This window comes from Orussus abietinus, unplaced genomic scaffold (assembly GCF_000612105.2).
Source record: "Orussus abietinus isolate OABI.00-Male unplaced genomic scaffold, Oabi_2.0 scaffold229, whole genome shotgun sequence".
Taxonomy (NCBI): Eukaryota; Metazoa; Arthropoda; class Insecta; order Hymenoptera; family Orussidae; genus Orussus; species Orussus abietinus.
In genome coordinates, this window is record NW_019394371.1 from 94,301 (window position 1) to 114,986 (window position 20,686).

General features: G+C 36.2%; 1 protein-coding gene across 8 annotated transcripts in view; it reads right to left on the reverse strand.

Moving 5' to 3' along the window:
• LOC105698986 (carcinine transporter) overlaps positions 1 to 16,552 on the reverse strand; it is a 45,267-nt gene extending 28,715 nt beyond the window's left edge. For 4 of the 8 annotated variants that reach the window (XM_023432052.1, XM_023432054.1, XM_023432053.1 and 1 more), the window contains exons 1-2: positions 16,159 to 16,552; positions 4,636 to 4,821 (exon numbers count right to left, since the gene is read on the reverse strand). In XM_023432052.1, the coding sequence (XP_023287820.1) occupies positions 4,636 to 4,667 (32 nt within the window). In that variant the 5' untranslated portion in view covers positions 4,668 to 4,821; positions 16,159 to 16,552. Of the gene's footprint in view, positions 1 to 1,500; positions 1,751 to 4,635; positions 4,842 to 16,158 lie in introns of those variants that run through there. The other 4 variants (XM_012423656.2, XM_012423655.2, XM_012423657.2 and 1 more) reach the window with 4 other exon arrangements.
• Positions 16,553 to 20,686: the final 4,134 nt, after the last annotated feature.

Below are 20,686 nucleotides of genomic sequence, written 5' to 3' on the forward strand. Positions count from 1 at the left end.
GTCTATAGATATTCACACGTATTTGTAAAAAAAATAAATTAAAGTCATAACACTTTTTGAGCACATTGAGTCTGTTTGAGAACATGTTCAGTACAGCTATGCAGACAAATCCTGCTGTTTTGACACAGAAAAGTTTTTCTGCAATTATCGGGATTTGAACCTGGGTCGTACAGGTAGAAAGCAGGAACGCTAACCATGATGCTGGCAAAGCCTACGAAGGAATGAATATTTTTCGAACTTATCAAGACCGCTCCGGTACTTCTCGATCGGTGCTAAAGATACATATTGCATCTTGTTGTAGACTCATCCTTAAAAAAAAACTCGTAAGTGATCGTAAAATTAAGTCATTTAAAAAATTGTAACAGTATCTTATAGAGTCATCTTTTTATTTAAAAATGTATAATAAATGTATATAAACTCATAATTTTAGTGCAACCTTATATACTAAAAATGCATCAATTTTATGAATATTATTTAAAGATATTTCATTTAAATGAGCTCAATTTTTTAGTATAACTACATTTTTATACGTCTCTGAAAACTGAATATAAACTATTAATCTGAATATGAACTATCAATTTAACGTTTTCGAATAGTTTAGATTTCTATATAGGGTATTGAGACTTCTATGATATATGTACTGAAAATATAGGCGTGAAAAAGATTTACATATATATTCATGGGATATTTTTATTATGCATACCACAGATAATGTAAGTTTTCTGTACTTATGTCCTAATTTGTACGTTCACTATAAGTATATTATACTTCATATAGTGCCTGGTAATACATCATAATTTACACAGTAGTAAAAAATCATGATGTATGGTCGCCAGCCAAATAGGAAGTAAAGAAAAAATCAGAATATGAACGAAATTAACAGTTCTATCAAGTTGTAATTTAAATATAAACATTAAGTATGTGTGAAAAATGTTAGGTTACATGAGGTATCTTTTTATTTTTCTAAACGTATTTTCAGCGATGTTGATTAATCTTTGATAGATGTCAACTAGAGCTGTTATATATTTTGTATGCGTCAAGAAATAAGTAAATATCTGTAGATCAATAGTGGATATGTAATTTTCATCTACAATAGATTTTTTTAGGTGGATGATAGACGATATACATTTGCTGTACCTATATATCTAATTTGGACGATTAATTTACGTATAATTCATTTCATGGGTTGCCTGGGATGTTAGTCTTGCAAAGAACATTTTGGAATACATTTTTCATGATTAATTATAATTAATTACTACATGTACATAATCTTGAGAAATTATTGAATATTACTGAACTTTACAGAATATTTCATTAATAAAATGATTCCTGCTGTTGTTAGCCCCATTTAATCGTTAAAGGGAAGATTTGTAAAATGTACAAAACTAGCGAATTATATGAAATTCCTCGAAGTGATTTGATTCGTGTAGTTATAGGTTTATCCCAACTATTGTTAAAAACTCTTAATCGTAAAAAAGGTTGCAATATTTCACAACTTACGAGTTTCTGCTATTGAGGATGTATTATAAAACCGTATCTTTTTTCGTAATTCAGCAGATTATCACAAAATCAACGTCATAATAAATTTCATATAATATTTGGTTATTCGAAATAAGTTTACCAAGGAAATCTCTTTCCATGAAAAATGTTTGCTCCTTCAGAACTGGATACTATTAGAATGGCATTTAAAAAATAATCACTGCCGCTGAATATAGAAGTATTAAAAGGAGACGCTAAAGGCGCACGATGTTTCACGTTTGATAGATCACGCGTGTGTGAACAAACGTCTTCACGTCTCTGTCACCTCTTGCCTTCCTTAACTGCTCTCGTTCAGTGTGAGAAACGTTACGAAACACTTTAAACTCTTATATTACGGATTCTAAGAGGCTGTGAATTTCATCACAACACCAGTCTCGAAAACATGCGCAACGAGGAATTAGGCGAATAATTCAACGCGCACGAGTTCTATAGTCATCATCTAGACATGGTATGATGACACTATGGTATCATTCGAATTTATATTAAACACTAAAACAAAAATCTGTTTGAAGGAAACGAAAGGCCCGATTGCACTGAGAAAACGATTTTTTTACTGAAAATAAATATGTTTGAATGAAACTCATTTTTCGAATAAGTAAGTATATATTTGATTCAAACATATTTCTCAATTGACCATGTTTGTTTGATGTAATCAAATGGTTTGCTTCATTTCAATTCAATATATGTTTCATTTAAACGATCATTGTAAGAGAAGAAGCGATGACGGAGGCAAAGAAGCTTGGATGACCGATCAATTTAAGAACGTGACGTTATTATAACTTTTTCACTCCTTTTTTACATAATGTTACAATTCCTATCACTGATTATAATTCTTTAAGCTCATTAAAGTATTACCCATAAGACTATTTACTCCAAAGTACCTTGCGGCACCTCTGAATGTTTGTTGGAATCGAATAAATTATTTTCTTAATTTAAATACAAGACACCTAAACAAATTGTTTAATTACTTTAATGAAATTATTAATTTAAATTAAGCCAGTTACGTCAAAGAAATAATCTGTTTTACTTAAGAACGTGAAAATTTGTTTTTTACCAAAATCAAATTCACATTTTATCGATTGATACAAACAGTTGTTTTGCTTTAATAAAAGCAGATTAAACATATTACTTCGTTTGGATTAAATCAACTGTTTTCTCAGTGTGGACACTTTAGATCATAATATATTGGTTGTATCAAAATTAAAAGCACAACACGATATATTTGTCAATCTTTCTTCCAATACGGCACCAAATATTCATTAGGAAGATCAACGTGGAATAATGTTGAAAAACCAAACCTATTGCGCAAAAAACACCATATTGTTTCTTTACTTTATCTCAATGAAAAATGTCAAATCTTCATATTGTTTCTCAAGAATTTAAGAATTTTCATTTTTTAAAACCTATAAAATTAAATTTTTGTTATGTTCATCTTTTTATTATCAGGATCCTACTTTCATTTTACTCCGAGATATCATAAATTATCAGAAAATCTTTTTATCTTAGATTCTTAGTATGCCCAGCTCATCGAATGTGTATTAAGAATCTACTATGTTAGGTCGAAGAATAATACATTTATTTAATAATAATCATATAACTACGTATCGTATCGAAGTCGTGAATAATTTTGTAATGCATGGTACAGAATTTTCTTTCTTTTGCACTGAAGCAGAGTCCTGTGGGAACACATGCGGCACGCAGATGCTTTATGACCTGGGCCAAGTCGGACTTTTCTTCCAAAAACGTCTTCTACGCAAAACAGTGTTACCAACTATACTATTATTCTCATTGGCTATACCAGGAGTAACAAAACTCGTAGTCACAGTTTATACAGCACTATCCTTGTTGAAAAAGGAGTCGAAAAGTCCTGTAGTATTTTTTCCTACAACGTATATATTTCCTGTAATAACTAATTGAAGCACAGCCAATCAATCGCATTTCCTAACGGTTTGCATTGCGGAAAGGACGCCGGGAAGGCTGCTACTCCCCAGACAGTCGAACTGAGCCCTACTGGCATCCTTTCCGTTATGCAAACCGTTGGGGAACGCGATTGATTGGCTGTGCTTCAATTAGTTATTACAGGAAATATATACGTTGTAGGAAAAAATACTACAGGACTTTTCGACTCCTTTTTCAACAAGGATAGTATTATATAAGCCGTGACTACGAGTTCTGTTACACCCTGTATATATCTGAGAAGTCAAATTGTTCATGAAAGTATTCTCCGTAATGGATGTATCGATTCGTTTCAAATTTTGTTACGTGAATATGGAGGCCCTAAGGTAGGTCCTGAAACTCATAACATTTCATTTATATTAAAAAAAAATTATTTACCATAGATTACAACCAACATGGCTCGATCCATGCACGTTTTCTGTTTTAAGTTTCTTGAAAACAGAATCGAACATAAAGAGTTTCAGGACCTAACTAGAACAATTTGGAATACTATAAAAGTCAGATGAGAAAATATGGAAAATACTTTCACGAACAATTGTAAGGGATTGCCGGCTTGTCCCGTGGGTAACACGAGTTTTTAGAGCAAAACTTTAATTGCAGCTATACGTTCCAGATGGCGTGGGCCATTAGAGTACAGAAAATTAAAAATCCACGGAATTTCAGCGATTTTACTTAAATCTTGTAATAATTATTCTACTGAAATGAAATCTCGAACGCATCATTTCGTATAATTCTTAACGTAGAGTGTATCAGACTGCAACATAAATATAAATATCGGTAACGTAACTCGCCAGCTTATGTTACCACTTGAGTATTCAAAATGACATTACCACCAAAAAGGATACAGGGTATAGAAGGATTTTATTTTTTCGACATCGGTTACATTTCTTAGCGCCTTTCATATCACCTTGAAGATTTCAACACACTTTTTTTCAATGAAATGGGTCCTGATAAATGACAAGTTTTACGTAAACTCGTATGGAACCTAATGAGGTTCTTCGTATTTTTTTTTTTTTTTTTAATCGGATGCAGTATAATTATATTTACATTTTTGCATAACGGTCACCAATCCTGACAAAATTTATCTAAAATTTCCTATTCTAAATAGTTGAAAAATTATAACTAAAAAACTATACTCACACTAATTGTAAATTTCTCACAGTGTTGTCCATTTACTTCTACAATATTTATTTGATTCCTGTGGATATTTTGTCGGACGTCTGATAACATCTGCGATAATATAAACGCACAAGCTTCTTCAAGTTTTTCCTTCATATCCTCTCCCGCCGTAGAAGCCGTAGCAATTATTTTGTTATTGGTGAAATTCTGCAAATAGAAGTGTAACGGAATGACACTTGACGAGCTAGAAATCAAAGGAATAAGTCTATTACGTTCAATCCGTATATTATGAAATTTTTCATTTTGTACCGACAGAGATGAATGAGGAGATATTTCTAGTGTTCGAAAATTCTCAGTAACATAAAATTGCAGAAGGTAACTCGGAAACATACCGTAACTTACCGAGAATATCCAGAATTTATGAGAACATTAATTTTTTCTTTATGCTTAAGGTTCCTTCTTTTAAATAACATTTCTTTTCGTTGCACTTCAAAGTTCAAACTGACGAGTAACAAATACTATTAGAAAATATTGATTATAGGGTCTTATTTACTTCCAGCTAAAAATATTTATGTATATACAATTTCGCGTAAAATTCCATGGGATTTGTTTGAAAACGAGCTGATATTTCGTTCTTCCGGCAATGTCGCGTTATGCCGCAGGGAGGGTTGAAGAAACACTTAATTCTTCTTTAAGCACAACTTGGGCTTATTTCTGAACTAAGGAGGACAATCTGCATCTAACTCAAGCCAGAAGACTATCTATTCTTTTTCATTTCTCTGTCCCTTCATCCATTATGTCCCCCACCTTCTTTTGCGTAATTGCAATGTAAGAAGTTCTTACAGGAGTATGCTGGACCTGTCATCCAGTGGACTTCTCACTAATGTAGCTGCTGACCCTATGAGTTCTCCCGGGAGATATATTCCGAGGCATGACAGCGTGACCACGGACATAGGAATCGTCTACGCTCAACGAAAAGCAGTATATTACAAATCAGATTGAATCTCTCGAGCCTTTTAACCCTTTCGTTACCTTGGACGAGATATCTCGCGATCCGGTAGTAGCGGATTAACGCTTTTGACGATAATCTAGCTTTCTAGCACCAATATTTTCACATTCTAGATGAATATATTTTATAACTAATTCTATTCGTATAGCTAAAAGGAAGAAATAAATACAGCTACTACCGGATCGCGAGATATCTGGTCAAAAGCGTTAATCGGCCAGTATTGGGTCGCGAGATATCTCGTCCAAGGTAACGAAAGGGTTAATACCATTATCGATGGGAAAGAAGTAACAGTCTCATTTTAATTTTTCTTTATTATGATTAATGGAAAAGTTTGCAATTCAGTATCCCGGTAAAAAGGCTTGAATACAATAGGATTCAATGTCTCATAGTTTCAACGTAAAAGTGATGATTTTTCTATTCTATTTAATATCTGACTTTTCTCTCTAGGTCCAATTCCCACAACAGGAATATATTTTCTGTGAACAAATCATATTCTATTCTCCTTGTGTACTCTGATTTTTGGTCAATTCCGAAGAGAGGAATATATTTATGCTTTGTTTAATTCCTTCTAGTCCAGCAAAAAGTGTCGATATTAAATTGTTTTGTATTTCGTTCAGAGGAATACATTGTAGCAATGCCTAATTCCTTTCAGTTCCTTTAAAAAATTTGTACATTCAATTGCCTTGAATTCTTTTTTTCGAATATAAGTTTGTAACTTCAAATTTAAATCAATTCCACTTTATATACCCGAGAGATTAAGTAGTTGAATTCCAATATTTGAGATTGGTTTCATATGTATTGTATTCTCCTGAATTCCAAATATCAATTTGATTAAACCTCATGCATTTTAAAAAGTAATTACTAAATAAACATAAAATTTCACATTATTTATACGCGAAAGTGACGAGTGAGTGAGTGACCGGTCCCCGCGTGCACGTGGAGCCCCGTTCTTCTCTGCGATAATAAATGTATTAATTATCGACTAAGTGCGTGGATCATTATTCCTCTAGCAGTGATAGTAGGAGAATATATCCGACCACCCCACAACTGGTGACCCCGACGAGCGAACAAGTCCATTCCACGCAAAACTCCTCACGGCGGCTAACGAACAAGGGACCCCGCCACGCGCTCAGGCAGACGAAGCCGAACAAGCCGGTCACGCTCAACCCAATCTGCTGGGAGGTGGCCAAGCCGAAGCAAGCCCTACCCTGGCACACAACAATAATAACAACAACATCAATCACGAGGTAAACCAAGTCCGACTGACTAAACTACCGCCATCCTGGCAAGCAGACCCCGAATTGTAGTTTGTCCAAGTGGAAGCACACTTCCACGCAAGTAGAATAACAGCGGACACAACAAGATACTTCGCAGTCGTAGCCGTACTCGACACAACAGTCCTCCAGCATGTTTCCGACGTCCTTCGACATCCTCCAGAAAGCGGCAGGTACGATGCACTCAAACGCTTGCTAATTCAGCGTTTTACAGATTCCCGGGAAAGGCAACTCCAAAAACTATTAACAGAACTGGAGCTTGAGGATAAAACACCCCCTCAATTACTGAGAGAAATGCAGTCACTAGCAGGCAGCAATCTTCCAGACGACGTCCTCCGGACACTTTGGATGAAACGAATGCCCATAAACGTTCGTTGCGTACTGTCGGCAAGTGAAGGTGTAGACACGGACAAACTGGCTCAGATAGCTGACAAAATCATGGAAGCCACACTACCCTCCAAAGTCATGAGGGTAGAAACAGCTCTTCCTCACAGAACAACGAATCACAACTCCGAACCGGAAAGGTTGATAGCCCTAGAAAACACGGTAATAGAATTAACCACACTCATCAAACAGGCCCTCAGCACCGCGAACGCCGATAACAAGTCCACAGAACGCCCCAGGCCACGTTCACACTCAGTGAGTCGCACAAAAGATACAACCATCTGCTATTATCACCGACAGTTCGGGCCAACGTCAAGAAGGTGTGCTACGCCTTGTACATTCACTCCACCACCGGAGCAAAAAACCTAATGACGCCGCCGGTCGTCGAGCCGGTCAACGGTGGCGTACCCTGTCAGTCCCGGCTCCATATCCTTCGTCTTCCAGCCAAGTGTAAGTGCATGAAGTTGTGGCTGCAACGAAATTTTCACGGGATATCTTGGACTTCGTGCTACGTACCGTATAAGAGAGCAAAAATAATCTTCGAGGCATTCTGCGAGATGCTACCAACATCTACGTTAAAGGATTGGAGAAGAAGAAGTGGTTAGAGAATCTTACAGGACAACCCGATCGCATCGTTGACTTAGGAGATCTGAATTGTGCATCGTTGGAAAAGTTACGAAATATGACGAACACCCGATGTTTGCATCATAATACTCTGCATTTTAATTGTTCGACCGAACATGTTAAGCTATTAAGGGTCTGGTTATCGGAAATAAAGATACAGTAATATAATCCGCTATCTGTATTTATTTGACACACTCCAAAAATCATTTGGCACATTCCAAACATTGAAATTCGATATGGTCATAGTGCTTACCAAGGTACCGCACGATAAGACCATTCCCCTCGGCGGCACGCGTCATGTTTTGAAACGTATCGTCGTCATCCTTCAACGCCTTCGCCATGCTTGCCAGTAGAAATACAGAGAAGCTCTTCTCGATGCTCACCAGCAATCTCATCTCATATTTGGTTTGAACTTGTCGTATGCCGGTAATTTTATAATCCACGTCAGTTTTCAACTCGGAAAACTTCTTCGTTGATAGAAGATCCTCCACGTGGCCCGCTTTGTTGGTTTTTGAAAAATCCATTGCTTTCAATTCAGACGAACAATTTTCAAGTTTCTTGTAATCTGATCACGTTCGATCCTCGATTTGATCAACTGCTTCACTTCCTTGATGCTTTATAGAAGCAATTCTATGCAGATTGCAACTTCGCGCTGCTTCTCACTATTCCGCATAACCTGACTGTGATCACTTGAATAATGAGTACGTTGCGATGCAGCCCTTTCATACAGGGAGCCCTCTCTGTTTAAAAAAATGGTAGGGGATTTCCTGGAATCGTTGATGGTTGGAAAGAGACAGAAGCTTTCGAGGTAAGGTTCTAGAAGATTCCACAGTGTCTATCGTCTAACGTCTACGAGAGCCAACGGATTCCTAATATTCCGAAGTCGACAAATTCGCAGAATTACATCGCGAATCTTCTGGTGTCGAATGGCCGACGAGAGCCGATGGATTCCTGCGCCGAAGAAGTTAACGGCTGTCCTCCAAAAACCGAAGGACAAAGTGAATTCTCGGAGTTACGTCGCGAATATTCCGCCGGGAGAGTTGCGCCGCGGGGGGAACAAAGGTGTCGACGCAATTCTTGGAATCGAGTGGCGGATGGCAAAATTAGTGGAATCGAATGGCGGACGGCAAATTCCGATCTCAATGGTGTCGTTCGCGGGGGGGTGGGGAAGGAACGTTGCGGTAACGGGAGGTTGAGCGGGGGCTTGCAGGCAAGGCGGTTGGGGGTAAGGGGGGACTCACATGCATAGGCCAGCGGTGCGCGTGTGCCCGTGTACGTGTGCACGCACACTAATCTGTTCATAACCGGCCACTTCCTCCTACTGAGCCCTACTCCAACACGAGGTGGAATTAATGCAGGGAGAAGGACAGCGAGGTTCGAGGTCTCCAGGAAGTTTCTCAAGTTCCCACCCAAACGTCAATATTAAGAGTATTAGTGATTTCTTTTCTCATTACCCTCATTTTTTATAGTGGATTTACAAGGTGTGTCCGGAAAGTAATGCAATTTCTTTTGTGTTGGTACTTAAAGTGGCCGTAGAGAGTTCCGACCGGTTGGATTAGATGGGGGGAGGGGGGGACTATCAGCTTCACGCGATGCCTTCGCCAATCTACTCCGAGCAGGTGGGCGTCAAGATCGTTGTTTCCGCGCACCCCTGTTTAGTGCCTGCGTTACGAAACGCGATGGAATCGTCACTCGTGCAACGTTACGCTATAAAGTTTTGTTCGAAACTGAACAAATATCTTGCAGAGACCTACCAATTGATTGTGCAAGCTTTCGGGGATAGTGCTCCATCGTATTCGCAAGTTTCGCGGTGGTTGAAAGCGTTTAAAGAAGGCCGGGAAGAGATAGTCGATGAACCCCGCGCTGGATGGCGTCAACCAGCACGACGACAATTTGACCCGTGTGCGCGGTCTGTTAAATTCTGTCCGTCAGTTGAGTGTCCGGATGATAGCAGAAACTCTCAACATTCCCAGTACAATTGCACATGAACTGGTGACTGAAAAATTGCACATGAGGAAGGTGTATGTCAAGCTGGTTCCCAAGCTTTTAATGGACGATCAGAAGAAACACCGTGTGACTGTCACGACTGAATTTCTCGTACGCGTGGAAATTGAACCTTCTTTCATGGACAATGTCATTACCGAGGATGAAGCATGGTGTTCCGAGTACGACTCAGAAACTAAACGTCAAAGCTGTTAGTGGCACACCTCGGGATCCTCAAAACCGAAAAAAGCAAGAATGAGCAAGTCGAAAGTGAAAACAATGTTGATTGTCTTTGTCGACGCCAAAGGTATGGTCCACAAAGAGTTCGTTCCTCACGGTTAAATTGTGAACGCTGCCTACTACGTTTATGTACTGGAAAAATTGCGAAAAAGGATCGTCCGAGTGAGAAAGGAGTCGTCACTACCTGGGAGCTCCACCACGACAACGCTTCAAGCCACACCGTTCTGCGTGAGTACCTGGCGAAGCACAACTTGGCAACGCTGCGGCAACCCCCCTACAGTCCGGACATGGCTCCGGCCGACTTCTTTCTCTCTCCAAGGATCAAGACCGCTCTGAAAGGAATCCGTTTTGGGTCGGTTGAAGCCGTCCAAGGCGCCGTGACGAGGACCCTTGCCGAGGTCCCCGTTGAAGCCTTCCAGAACTCGTACCGTGCGTGGCAGAGCCGTTGGAAAAAGTATTTAGCTGCCCAAGTGAACTACTTCGAAGAATATTAAACTTTTGTAACGATATCTACAATAAATCTATTGGTTAAAAAAATGGCATTACTTTCCCGCCAAACCTCGTATATTCTACGCTTCAAAAAAGAAATAATTGTCTCAAGTCATTTTTGGCTAAGCCCTTTTCAAGAGGCACAAAATAAAATTAATTTTGTTTCCATTTCCTTGCTTTTTCATTGCATTCATTTTGCGATGCATCATTCGCATTTATGAATACTTCAAGAATTGTTAATGACTAGTTATGAATAATATTGAGGAACAAATAATAGCAAGTAAGGTTGAATATGTAATTGTCTATTTATATGTATTATACTTTGACATTTCAGAATCTACAAAACGGAGGAAGACTAAAAAATTACATGCAGGGACAAGTACTGAAAAATTGTCTTGTGCGACTAAAATGGACCTTCGAGCATGTGGCAAATTAGATGCTGCAAAAGTTGTCCAAGATGTCACACTGGGAAGCCCATCAAAAGCTAAACATTATAGAGGATCTATCGGATCGATTTCAGAAACCCCTCTTTCTCCTGATGCTGCTTTGTCGGTTATAGTTGAAACGAATTTATCAAAATCACAGTACCAGAAAATTTCAAATGCAAACAGGGAAAATAGCTCCACTTTATTCCCGTCGTACAATAAAGTACAATAAGCGAAGCTTCAATGTTACCCAACGAAATCAGATATTTCTGTAACGAGATGTAGTGCCGAAGTAAAACTGCAGGCTTTGCTGGATAACACAATCAAAAGAATCTTGTCAACTCAAAAGGACGTGATTAACAGTATGCCTTACGAAAAAATTCGCAACTTGAATTTAATTTGTAAGTGGGGTTGCGGTGGCAATTCTGGCCAAAGTACATTCAAGCAAAAATTAACCGATGATGATGGAAGCAAGTCTGATGGAAACATTTTCGTTACTTCACTCGTTCTATTGCAACTTTTATCAGTCGACGAAGAAACACAAAATACAGTTATTGTATGGAAAAATCCAAGGCCATCGTCTCCTCGTTTTTGTCGACCAATCAGGATTTAATTTTTGAACGAAAATACTGAAGCCACTTAACGAAATGGAATTCATAAAACAGCAAGAAACTAACCTTGTCCCGTACGAAACTGTCATAAACGCAAAAACCATAAGCGTTTCTTTCAAACTTGCTTTCACCATGATAGACGGTAAAGTTTGCAATGCAATCACGGATACTGCACCTGCTCAACGTTAATATTTGTGTAAAGCAACTTGAAAAGACTTTAACAATATCGATGCGATATTGAAAAGGGAAATCAATGGAGATCATTTAGAGGTTGGGTTATCAACTTTGCATGCGTGGATTCGATTCTTCGAGTGTTGTTTGCATGTAGGGTACAAACTTGATATTAAAAAGTGGTAAGCGCGTGATTCAGACGATGAAGAAAGTGTAAAAAACTGAAAGGAAGGAATACGAAAAGGTTTTCGTTTACAATTGGGACTGATAGTCGATCAACCGAAGCCTGGGTTTGGTGGCTCGAATGATGAGAATACCGCTCGACGATTTTTTGAAAACTCTACCATTTCTGCTTCTATCACAGGGATGAATGAAAATTTATGCGGCGGGAAAAATCCCCGCCGGGGATTTTTGTTGAAGATTTTCCCATCTCTCATAAAAAAGGTAAGTGAGGGTGAGAGTTGGGAAGGGGGGGAGGGGGAAAAAGAGAAAGTGTCTGAGGGTGAGAGAGGGTGAGGGAGGCTGAAAGAGGGTAAGTTGGGGAGAGGGATAGGGGGCGAGAAGGGGGAAGAGGAGGGTCAGAATGTGTGACAGAGGATGAGGAAGGGTGAAAAAAGCTGAGGGAGAGTGAGAGAGAGTGAAAGATGAGTGAAGGAAAGGGGAGGGGGAGGAGGGAGGGTCAGAGTGTGTGAGAGAGGATGGGCCCCTCCCGTAAAAGAGGGTCAGATAGAGGGAGAGAAGGCTGGATAGCGCGAGAGAGGAAGAGGGTGCGAAAGAGAGAGTGAACCAAAGAAAGAAGAATCTGTCGCCATCTAACGAGAAAAGTTGGAGACGCATGTGTGAAGAACAGGGATACTGAAACTGAAATTAAATTTCGGCGTACTTGGAGAGTTGCACATATAATGAATATCTCCGTGAAAAATAAATTCGGGATACTTGAATTTATTATGAATATCCTTATCCCAAATTCGTAGAATGTTCTTATTAAGAAATACTCATAATACACGAGTGTCAAATGTTTTATTAATTAGATATTGCAGGTTTAATAGCCGAGATCGGAGAATCGCCTCATCGACTGCCTATACACCGTATGGACTGCGAGTTGTTAAGGTGAAGTGAAACACGTCGAGGAACTTGCTCGACGACGATAAAGAAGACTTTTCTAAATGCCTATGTTGCCGACGTTCGTTTTTACATTCACAGCTGTGTCGAATTATATTCGACGTTGTACAAAATGGCATACTCCACCTGTCGTTTTCGTATCATAATATCAAGAAATCGACGTAAAACTCCCGAAATCCTCTGGATTCATGCTTTCTGGGGCCCTAATTGACTGCAGAGGGACCCCCTGCGCCATCTGTGATTACCAGGTCAATTAAATTTTCACTCCGAGACCTCGCATTACTATCGTTTTGCCATAGAACCGCATATAACACTTTTTTTGCCTTTATCCCGTTGAAATGCGAGTTTATCGATAACCAGACTATTCTAAATTGTCGTAATATTGTCCTGACCCTTTCGTTTCTCATATCAGAGCCTTCGATAATTGTATATTGATCGAAATATGAGAATTCGACGCCATTTTGGTTCTGGTCTGGGCTAAATTAAAAAATGTTTTCAAAAAGTCCAAATTTTGAATGTGTCAGGACAATTCTTAGATGATCAGGAGGATGTGTCAAAGTTCCGGACAGTTTGGTCCAATACCCTTAAAGAAAAGTGTTGTATTCGAATTGACTGATTTGAAAGGGGTTTCACTTCACCTTAAGGGTAAGGAGACTTCGGTTGAGCTCTAGGTACGACAGGTTTCTTGTATATTGCATACTTTGGCAACGAAGAATGACCATGTCTGTTGATTAATATTGGGGTAACATTTTTCCCGAAATAAGTATAAATCCCTCAAGGTTGCATGGACGATAAGTATATACAAAACCGCCAAAAAATATATAAAGGATAAAGAATGAAGACAAATCAGTTATAAACATTAATCTTATAGGTTTTTCACGAAATTCTTAAAGAAATTAAAAATTAATGTTGTTATTAATGTTAGCACGTTATTCGAATTAAAAACGGAAAGAGAAATACAATACGTACATTTTTTTAGTTACACAATTCTGTAACTTCTTCTTTCTAATTCAGAATAAAAGATTAATGTCATTACTTTAAAAAAATGAAGATAAATAATATATTCGTTTTTACAAAAATAATAAAAAATAATATGAAAAACACATGAATAATACTAACGATGTGGGATCGCGCGCATTATGTTAGTATAGTAAAACTTCACTTTATTATAGTTTACGTAACTGATATATCATCGTATATTTTATATGCCCAGAAGGTGTTGTGGTAGGTGTGAGATGGAGTAGTATTATATATGCAAACAAGCGATGCGCATCATTTGCGAGAAATCCTCGCCATCTATCGGTGCTGTCGAAACTAACTTAAATAAAGTTTTTGGTTACGTTCAGTACAAACTGGAAATTGATTTAACCAAACCGCAATGGTAAACGGTTGTACTAGTAATATTGTTGCATTTACTAAAAGTAGAGTAAATACCATCTTACAATAAATGTTGAAATTATTTAAAAGGTAACCTAACTATTCTAAAATAGTAAAAAACTTTACTACAAATATTGTTACCGTTACTACAAAATTCGTACACAAGCAGTAGTATGCTCAACTATTAAAAAATAGTTGCAGCAACCAATTTAAAGTGAATCAAATGATACATTGAGTTACTTTAGTAAAAATGTTTAATCAAAAATACTTTAACAGTGTTAAATTGTTCAATTTATTAGCTGTTTTTCTCTCAATGTAGTGTTGATGGACAAACAATAACACAAACGTTGGAAATTAAAAAAAAAAAGCTATATTCCTTTTTAATTTGTAATGCACTTCATAATTGTCTAAAAGTCGTCCTTTATCTGTAATTTTTTAAAGACAAAGATGTCTTTTATTTGTAGTTTCTAAATGATTAACAGGCGTTTTTAATCCTAAAAGTAAGGGATGAGTACAAGCCCTACATTATATATTATAGATATCTGCATATATATGTGCAGATATCTAGTGACATGATCAAAGAAATTAGCTAACGCGAACAATTTGGATACAATTAAACTCGGAGGATATGTTATATAAATGTTATAATTATTAGTTCAAAATTCATTGAAAAGTCGAAGGTTCTTACTCATACCCTGCTTTTATGATTAAAAAACGTTGTTTACCGTTAAAAGACAACTGATTAAAGAGTTCCTGCTCGTACCTCAACCATTTTATAGAAATATCCTTATAAGAAGATATAAACGATATACTTTAACAGTGGTATATACTCATGCCTTCTTTTAAGGAGCCTCCCTAGTGTTAACAGCCAAATAATAAGATGATCTTTGAGAATTAAAAAGAAAAACTGTACGTCTTATTAACTTGAAAGTTTTTAGATATATTTAACTACGGTTTGAAACATTGCAGTTTTTTTCCTTTTTTTAAGTAGAAATATCAAATTATTCCAGTTATCGGTAACTCGCTGTAGCATCTCGAAAAAAACTTTCTCGTAATAACTGCAAAATTAGATATTGCAGAAGTTTGAGATAGAAAAAAAAAAAGATCGTAGTGTATATGTGTACGGCTATCATCGGAATTAGAATCATCTAAAAATATTTTAAAAAATATTAAAACGGCATTATTCCGAAAGAAAAGTTTGAAACTTGTCTAAACCGTTCATTTTCTGAGTCGCAAATTTCGGATTTTGCACGAATTGAAAAACGTCTAGTTCGAGCAAGAATTAGATTTCCACTGAAAGTAACTGGAATGCTTCAAGTGGATTCAATCATCGTTTTCGAGATATTATACTGAGAACAAAAATCTGTTAAACTTACAGAAAAATCTGTAAAATGTACAGATTTTATTCGTCGATATAAGGACTGCAAATATTTTAAATCTTTTTGAAAAAAAAAAAAATGAACCGAATAAACTGAATTTGTAATGTCTAAAGATATTATTCGATGTAGCTACAATTTTGCAGTACTTTAAATGTACCAGTTTTATCACTATTAGTATTAAAAGACATTTTTAACTACAGTTACAGCTGATTTTTACAGAAATATCTCTGCTAACTATACAAGTAAGAAAGTATAATAAACTGGATTAATCCGTAAATGGGACAGTTTTTAATAGAGTCATGAACAACAATTTCCAACGGATTGGCTTCTGTAACTTTAAGGTTCATATTTTTCTCCATGTACGGTTACAATGTTAAAAGATGCTATTGCAAGTTTGTAGTTTTATGTGTACCATTCGTGCACAGAAAGTGTAATTTATATATTTTCAACACTTACAGCTAATCAGCTGTTTCAGAGCCAAACGGACACCTTCCTCTTCTTTATAAAGCCCTTTTCGATCGATGGAAATAATATCGAATTTGGCGACCCTCAACACTAGAGATTCCCCTTAATCAGAAAGCAATACATTTATTTCTTCTCGTCTTCCTCTTTACCCCGCCCCTCAACTCGTGTCCTCCACCCTATCATTTTTTCTCCGCGGTTCGGCCTTTATTCCAGCTAATATTTCATACAATTTATTATATACCTCACTTTTTCTCTTCACTCTCACTCCAATTAGTAAATTCCCCGTCTTTAAACACTACTATCCCATCTTCTCTCCGCTTTGTTTACGACGTTTTAATTTTGTTCTCTTCCATGTTAGAGCATTTCTAATACAACTTATGTAAGTTTACTTCCATTACATACTGAAAGTGAACCAGCACAGGGGTCCGTAGCGTGCTATCCTCAGATCGTTTAAATGCCCCTTCCGACCCTCGTTGCTCCCTTCTATTGCCAATCGTCGGTCAGAGCTACTTGACTATTAATACAGAAGAGGTTCCCCAACATGGTGTGTCGTGTATTTTTATGTTTGTCTTCAATCTTTTATGTTCATCGTGCTTATTTGATAAGTACCAACACGGTTCAACGCGAAATACTGGGCGACTCGGAAATAATCTCAACTACAGTTCGTTTTCAGATTAACATCCCAGGTAGGGCCGCACTCAAAGAAACACCACTTGAAATTAATCATTTTTTAACTACTTTTCACAGCTGAGAAAGGACTCGGATACTTTTTATAGTAAAATTAACTTTTCTTCTCAATTAGGAAATCTACGATGGTTATTATATGTTTTTTACCTTTTGGGAAGAGTAAAATGACCTGTTATACGTTTACTATACTTTCCTAAGAAGAATAACAAAACTTTTTACTATTTATGCAGCAAAATTTCACTTTATTATCGTTATTGTAACTGATATATCATCGTACATTTTACATGCCCAGATAGTATTAATAACTGTTGTGAATAGTACCGTTAATCGTTAAATCATTTTCCAAAAATATTTGTTTGCAATTTTGACATTTATTAAAATTATTATGCTTGACCTGTCGGCATTCTCGCATGTTTTAGTGTCAGTTAAGGTGAAGTGAAACACGTCGAGGAACTTGATCAACGTCGATAAAGACGATTTTTCTAAATGCCTTCTGGGCTCTAATTGACTGCGGAGGGACCCCCTGCGCCATCTGTGATTTCCAGATCAATTAAATTTTCACTCCGAGACCTCGTATTACCATCGTTTTAACAAAGAAGCGCATACAACACTTTTTTGCCTTTATCCCGTTCAAATGCGAGTTTATCGATTACCAGAGTGTTCTAAATTCTCGTAAAATTGTCCTGACCCTATCGATTCTCATATCAGAGCCTTCGATAATTGTACATTGATCAAAATATAGGAGCTCGACGCCATTTTGGTTCTGGTCTGGACTGAGTTAACAAATTTTTTTGAAAGATCCAAATTTTGAATGTGTCAGGACAATTCTTAGCTGATCAGGAGCCATGTATCAAAGTTTTGGACAATTTGGCCTAATACCCTTAAAAAAAAGTGTTGTATTCGAATCGACTGATTTGAAGGATGTTTCACTTCACCTTAAAGATGGTGTAGTGTAGTAAATGCGAAAAAGCGATCCGTATAATTTGCGAGAAAGCTTCGCTATTTATCGGTGCTATCGAAATTAACTTGGACAAATTTCTCAGTAACGTTCGGTACAAATTGGAAGTTAATTTAACCAAACCGCAATATTAAATGGTTATACTAGTAATATTGTTACAGTTACTAAAATTAGAATAAATAACAACAACTTGCAAGAAGATTTGACAATATTGAAAACGTATCCTAACCCCACCAAACACGGTTACGTAACAATAATATAACCGTTACATAAAGTTTGTAACATGTAATGTAATACACATGTAATATATAAGTAAGATTTGTATCACTATTTCCTACGCAGCTATACAGCACTGTTATAAAACGAATAATGTAAAGTATACATGACATATCGATAACGTGTTATATGATATGTTAATATGATATAATTACAATACTAACGAATTTGTATCAATGTTACCAAATGGAAATAATTCAACATTATTGGATATTAATGTATCTTTTGAATAACATTCGTTATATATCATGTTATTCCAGTGTTATGTAACATAGTGTGCTTGGTGGGAATTATTCCGAAATGGTAAAAATCTTTACTATAAATATTGTTACCGCTACTACAATATTCATAAAAAAAGCCAGTAGGATGCTCAACTATTAAAAAATAATTGCAGTTATGAATTGATGGTACATCAAATGATAAATTGCGTTCCTTTAACAAAGATGGCTTAAACAGGATCAAATTGTTCAGTTTACCAGCTAGTTTTTTCTCAGTGTGCATATGTAATTAACACTCGGACACTACACTTCAAATTTTAACTAAGGGTTCACCATAATGGGGTTTGGGAAAACCCCAATCCATAATTTGTGGAAAAATAAATGTATCGTAGTATATATTTTCTTAATTTATTGTTAATTATCTCAAGATTACAATGCAAAACTCAGCAGTTACATAAGAACAATAAATGTAGGAAAATTTACATTGAATTTTAGCAGTACCGTCCCTAGTAGCACAGAATATTTTCTAAATATTTTTTGCAATTTTTGCTACATATCTCAAGCGACAGATTTTTTAAGATGCCTCGTACATTTCATTTGCAGATATATAAAATATTTGTTGAAAATCTCAATGACATATTTAATTTTAATAATTTATATACACATATTAAAAGTATATTCTTTAATTTATAAACATATGATAAAAATACATTTTTTACTTTACGATTATTATTGGACCCTTTATTTGGTATCGGAAAAACACCAGAAATTTTTGCAAAATTTTCGTTCCACTATTTCATTATGGGAGCAAAATATGTGATTTGCATTTTAGATATTTTTAAAACGTTCACAGTGTATTTGGCAGATAACATTTAAAAAATACTTGTATTAAAATGAAACGAAATGTTTTGTATATTTAGAAGAAAAATATTACGAAAACACGTGGAGCTAATATTATACAAATATAAAAATAATATTCAAAAGTAAACGTTTTACAAATATTTCAAATGTCTGCTAAATATATACAAAATGTACGATAATGTTTAAGTATATAGAAAATATGAGACAAATATTTGGTGCTACTAGGGGTAGATTGAAACTTTTACTGCGGTTTGGGGGACCACATACTGAGCAAGAACATTACTTACTACCCTAGGAAAACAGTTTATTTAATCCAAAGAAAGAAATCTGTTCAAATAGCTTTCATTAAAGCAAAACAATTACTTGTGGGAATCGACAAAAGGTTTATTTGATTTCAGTAAAAGACAAATTTTTACGTTCTTACGTAAAATACATTATTTGTTTAACGTAACTGTCTTAATTTACATGAAAAATTTCTTTAAATTAATCGATCAACTTGCGTAAGTGTCTTGTATTTAATTTGAAAAAAATGATTTATTCGATTCTATCGAATTCATTCAGAGGTTCCACAAGATACTTCAGAGTAAATAGTCTTATGGATAATATATTGGGCTAAGAGAACTACAATCAGTGATATGGGTAGTAACATTATGTGAAAAAGAAGTGAAAAAGTTATAATAACAGCACGTTTTTAAATTGGTCGGATATCCAACCCTTTTTATCTTCGTTAACGGAAAATCTCTTCTTGTCTTACAATGTTCGTTTAAGTAAAACATTTATTGAATTCAAGCGAAACAAATCATTTGATTACATCAAACAAATATGGTCAATTGACAAATATGTTTAAATAAAATATACCGGGTTATTCACTTAACTTGAGACACCGAAATATCTCGAGAAATACGTATTGAACGAAAAATTGTTCACAACGAAAATTATTCGTATCAGAGGGGCACTCAAAGAGGAGCTATTAGTTTGTAGATGGCGCTCTTGTCGGGGAAAGTGAGGTTCACTTTCTTAAATGGCAATCCCCATTTTTTATTGTAGATTCCTATTTTACGTATAAAAATAAGAAGATTTTGTTCGAAACATTTGTTTCGAAACGTGCATTCTTTAAAAGTACTATGACCGCGTACTATGGAGAGATGCCGTTGGTGGGAGTGTTGCAGTCATCCGGGCATTTCAACTTTAAACCCTTGTAGCCTTTGAAAAATGCATATTTCGAAACAAAAATTCTCGGCTTTTATTTAATAACTGTATATTTCAGGTGCAGAGTATCTGGGGAAAGAAATTTTAGAACATGCTACATGATCTTGTCCGAAGACCACCTATTTCAAAAAGTTCCTGCCACAAACTATCCAAAATTTAGAATGTGAGTAAAACGCTTCCGCAAGGACAAAGAAAAAATATTAAGTCTTAGCATAATAAAAAATGTTAGTAAAGTTTTAATTTAACAATGCATTCTTACTAATTACACGAACGCAACGCAACATGGTACAGGTTCAAATGACTAATGCCC